General features: G+C 39.7%; 1 protein-coding gene across 1 annotated transcript; it reads right to left on the bottom strand.

Moving 5' to 3' along the window:
• Positions 1–607: 607 nt before the first annotated feature.
• Positions 608–4,724, bottom strand: si:cabz01074946.1 (CD48 antigen; the record flags this gene model as incomplete). The annotated part of the gene is given in 5 exon segments (XM_014017227.1): positions 608–644; positions 2,799–2,906; positions 3,245–3,511; positions 4,319–4,429; positions 4,515–4,724. Coding segments are annotated over 5 exon segments (722 nt in total), but the record flags the coding sequence as incomplete, so codon positions are not given.
• Positions 4,725–5,263: the final 539 nt, after the last annotated feature.

Genomic DNA, 5,263 nt, shown 5'->3' with positions numbered 1-5,263 from the left:
CCTCCAAATCTGGTCAACCTGCAGCGAGGCGGCTTGGTGTGGTCTTTGATTCAACGCTCACAATTTTTCAAGTAAAGGAAAGTAATTATTATCCTCCTGGGCACATCAGCCCATTTTGGGTATGATTGGTCAGCTCCTTAGTTCCTACTACTGTTTTGCAGAGCACAAGTGAGAGCACAGGACGTGGGTGTGCAGCTGGAACGTGCAGGCTCTGAAGGGATCAGCCAAGCAGATGCAAGCAGCCCCATATTGTACATGTTTTTGGGAGAGGGGGAAACCAAAGTAAACCCACACAAGCACGAAGAGAACATGCAAACTCTGCAAAAAAAGACTTCAGGTCCGAACCCGGGGACCGAAACCAGAACCTTCTTGCTGTGAAGGGTCAGTGCTAACCACTGAGCCATCATGCTGCCTATGCTTCTGATGACTAAACTGTTTTATTCAAACACTGCTGTTTCTATTGGTTCTTAGACCATAAAAGATGAAAAAAGGTCCAGGAAAAAAATCCTGTGGAAAAAAAAGGAGAGAAAATTAGATATTTTACAAATTATTTGTGTTACCAGCACTGAGTTCAGACCAAACAACTGATCTGACATAAAGAAGCTTACCTTTTGRTTTTCAGTTTTCTGGCGGATACAGTTTTTCTGGAAAATTGAGGAGAATATAAGTTTATGAAAAACTGTCAGTTTATGTTTTTGTGTGAATAAATAGATTAAGGCTCCAGCATGCTGCTGTTGAAGTGCCGAAATGTCGCAGTTTCATGCCGAAAACTGCGTCATTTCTGTTCACATTGCCGACACTTCAGCACTTCTTGTCGCAACCCGCGGGTCGAACTTTTCMCCCCCCCCCCCCATATAAGAACACATACAAACTATATGGTGTGATTGGTCAGAAGCTTCTGGGAGTGTTTGTTTGAGCTGAAAGCGCGACGCTGCATTTGCTTCAATCATTCGCTTAAAAAAAGGGAAAAAATAAAGTGACTCGTTCCAGAGCCGCCTAAGCGAGAAAGGGTTATCTGCAGAATCAAAGTGGGCATGTCACAAGAGTGGGCATGTCAAAAGCATAAACACTGTGGGCTACGACGCCTACATGATGGTATCCTTAGATCCTGCTTGATCTCTTTACAGCCTGACCCTGACCCCAACACTAAGGTTAACCAGGAGAAATGTGACCCAAGTAGGGTTCTCCAGAAAAAGTGGTGCCGTACAGTAATGCCCCTTTTGTTCTTGTCCAATGAGGTGGTGCCGTACGATGACGCCCCTTTTGTTCTTGTCCAATGAGGTGGTGCCGTACGGTATCACCCCTTTTTTGCTTGTCCAGTCAGGTGTGTCCCTTTAACAAAGTCCGTCAAATCAAGTGTGTTGCTTTAGAATCGCCTTTCCTTGTGACACGCCCACTCGTCCGCAGAGACCCCTACTTGGACTAAGCAGCAATTTATAGATAGTCAAATGGCCAAAACCTCTTAAATAGTCAAATGGCCAAAACCTCTTAAAAGGGGATAAAACAGATGTTTTTCACGGTGAAATCTGACTGATAAAAACTTTGTAGCTCACCCAGGACCAGTTTGTGGATAAACAACATTAGCTGACTAGTCTCAAACTTTTTTTTTCCCGCATTGGACTCCACCGGTAGAGAAATCCCATGCAATGACATATGCTTCAGCGGGAGGTGTTTCCCAGGAGCTCGGCGCGGGGTGTCTCAGGAACTATGAAAGGTCTGTGCGAAAATGAACGCCAAACAACCACGTGACCGCGCGTCGACCGGTCGGCTGCCGAGTGACCATACTGCCTGCTTTACTCTTAATACACTGCCTGGACAAAAATAAAGTCACCAATCCATGTGTGAAAATGATGCCTCATGCTCCCTGAACCACTCTTTCACAATTCCAACCTGAGGAATCCTTTCTTTCTTGAGCGCATGCTGTTGCTGGACCTAGACCTGACCAACTGCAGCAACCCTACATCATAGCACTGCCCCCACAGGTTTGTACAGTAGACACTAGACATGATGGGTGCATCACTTCACCTGCCTCTCCTTACCCTAGTGCGCCCATAACTCTGGAACAGGGTAAATCTGGACTCATCAGACCACATGACCTTCTTCCATTGCTCCAGAGTCCAATATTCGTGCTCCCTAGCTAATTGAAGCTTTTTTTTTCAGTTAGCCTCACTGATTAGGGGTTTTCTTAAGGCTACACAGCTGTTCACTCCCAATCCCTTGAGTTCCCTTTGCATTGTGCATGTGGAAATGCTCATACTTTCGAAATTAAACATAGCTGGGAGTTCTACTGTTTTTTTTCTTCGATTTGATTTCACCAAACCTTTAAGTGATCATCGACCGACGATGCGTCCCCACTGTCCTTCCAGTTTTTAATAATGCGTTGGACAGTTCAACCCAATTTTAGTAGTTTCTGCAATCTTCTTAGATGTTTTCTCTGCTTGATGCCAATGATTTGATCCTTCTCAAACAGACTGACATCTTTTCCACGATCACAAGATGTGTCTTTCCACATGGTTGTTTAAGAAATGAGAAGCAACTCATTGTACCAGTTGGGGTTAAATACTGTAACTTCTTACAGCTGAAGATAATCACCCATACAGTARCTATGCAATTGGAGGCTCGTACCTATTTGCTTAGTTAAATCCAGGTGGCCACTTTTTTCTGGCCAGGCAGTGTACCATGCACTACAGCTACGTACGCTGACCTACAGTAAAAGCACAATGACACAAGGAAGAAGGTGGAGTAAAGGACAAATAGAACACAAGTTTTCATTCATTTTTATTGTTTATGTTTCTCACCTGTCAGATAATAACTCAGGAATGCTAGGAAAACAGCAAGACCCACTACGAAGAAACAGGAAACACCAGCTCCCCATCTGTTTCTGCATGAAGGCTCTTTACCTGCAACTAAACAGAGGAGAGAAAAACATCAAAACGAGATGAAATATTACAAAAATACAATGGCAGCAATTTTTTTGTTCACGACCAGTTAAATGTTAATGATTTTCTATAGTTTGTTTTACTATCCTGACCTGTACAAGCCAGTTACTTTATTCACTAAAGCTGCAAACTAAGGATTGACTACTGTGTCTTCTTAGCTGTCCCTACCCAGTCAGTGGGATGTCAGTGAAACCTTAGAAACCATATAATTTTAAACACAGATCCAAAACTTTGTTACCAGCTATGGCTTTGTTTTGAAACTATATTTTGTATGCTTTTATTTTGAAGGTGAGCATTGTCCTTACCATTACACTTAGAAGAGAAAACCTTTGAAGTATTCTCCATTTTCCTGCTGGATGTGCAGGCAAATTCAACAGAACCTTGTGTGTTAACATGGACAAAAAGTTGTGACGGACCTCCCTTTGTGTTGACCCAGTTATTCAAATTATGAGGCGTCACTTTCCAGGAGAAATCAACATCTTGATCTTGAGAAGAGCAAAAGAGCAACATTAAACAGCCGTTTTCTGTTGCTGCGTTGTGAATCTGCTTTATGGTTGGTTTCTGAAGGTGCTCTGTAAGGATAAAAGTTAATAATAGTTATTATTCCCTTTGAAATTACAATAATTCAAAAAGAAAATGTTTGGAAAATGATGAAAACTGCAATGCTGCATGCAAGTTCCCAAGTATTTAGGTGTATTGATTGATTGATTGACTGATTTTTATTTAAGTGTGACCAGCCCTCATGGGCTTATAAGACACTCCACACATAAAAACACACACATATAATGGCTACATTAATAAATAATCTCATTCAAAAAAACCCTAAAAATATTATCATTACAATCAGAAACTCATTGGGAAATGTTTTCCTCAGATAACCAAAATCTGCATTATGTCTAKTTATACATTCAAATAAAGAAAATCTTAAATCAGAATACAAAGGACAGTAGATAATAAAATGATAATCATCTTGCACTACACTGAGGTTACAAAGAACGCAGACTCTCTCCTCTTCAGGGAGACCTTTATTCCTATCCACCTTTACTGCCAGGGGCAGGCTACCAGTTCTGATCTGGGCACAAAGGGGCCCTTGTTTTTGGAATAAATTTAATTTTACTGACTGTAACCTCTCAATTTTSGTTTTCTACAAATGTCCTGTTTCCATTGTTTTTTGAAGTCATTAAAATATGTTGCTAACAATGTAGCAACTTCCTTTGTCCAAGGATAATTATTATAACATTCTCATAAAAATCTTTTTGGTCAGCCTGACATCTGGCAGCCGAGCGAGGCGGTTCCATAAGTGTAAGACTCAATATGCTAATATTTTTTAATTAAAAAAAGGGAAATAGAAAATGATAAGATGACTATTTGACACCTACGTTTCACTTTTAATCTAATGTCGTTCACTTTGTTTTCCTTCTTTATGTTGTAGAGGTATACAGTGTAGTTCGTTTCATCTTCTTGCCTCAAATTATGGATCGTCATGTCACCTGTAAAAACAAAACCATAACAGTAAGTATTGGTAAGAGAAAAATAAATAATATTTTACACCAAGTAAACAAGGTTTTATTTTACCTGAGATTTGGTTAAGTGTGAGTCTCCCTTTAAATGCTGGAAAACGATCAATGTTTGTTATCTGACTACGATAAGTAGCGATGAAGGTTTTGTTGCTAGATAATGCCCAATCAATTCTTGATAGATTCCATGATGGGTCAGCACCAGAGGGCAGGATAACAGTACCACCAATGTATCCCGATACTTCTTGAAGTGACACAACCACAGGCACTGAAGGAACAAATTTATAAAAATGTTAGTATCACAGATAAATATGTTATGCTATCAGACTGAACACGGAATAAAAAATAAGGTATCACTGTGTAGAGCAGGGGTGTCAAACTAATTTTCTCCGAGGGCCACATGAGTATTATGGTGGCCCTTCAAGGGCCAGCTGTGATCAACTTTGACGTTTCATGTTTAACTTTGACTAAAGTGTTTTAACATGTCCTCTTTTAAACAGTGTATGACTGACTAAATCTGAAATAAATACAGAAATATTAAAAGTAAAACTAATAAAGTTTTACTCACTGATGAGTTTCTAGTAAGTAGCTAATATGTATTATGGCAAATTTAGTCTATGGTCAATGTTGACTTTAAAGCAGCTTATTTTCAGATATTAATACTGTGCTATACAACTAAATTGCTTAGTTACTTAAAGTTACATCAACAGTTTAGGGGTAGGACGATTGTTATTGTCTTTCACCTTTTAAATTTATTTTGTTGCATTTAATCATAAATATAAAGTTTACCATTCATATAAGAAACAA

Source organism: Austrofundulus limnaeus, unplaced genomic scaffold (assembly GCF_001266775.1).
Source record: "Austrofundulus limnaeus strain Quisiro unplaced genomic scaffold, Austrofundulus_limnaeus-1.0 Scaffold164, whole genome shotgun sequence".
NCBI classification, from domain to species: Eukaryota; Metazoa; Chordata; class Actinopteri; order Cyprinodontiformes; family Rivulidae; genus Austrofundulus; species Austrofundulus limnaeus.
The sequence above is the reverse complement of the archived record's forward strand: the minus strand, read 5'-3'. Positions and strand labels throughout refer to the sequence as shown.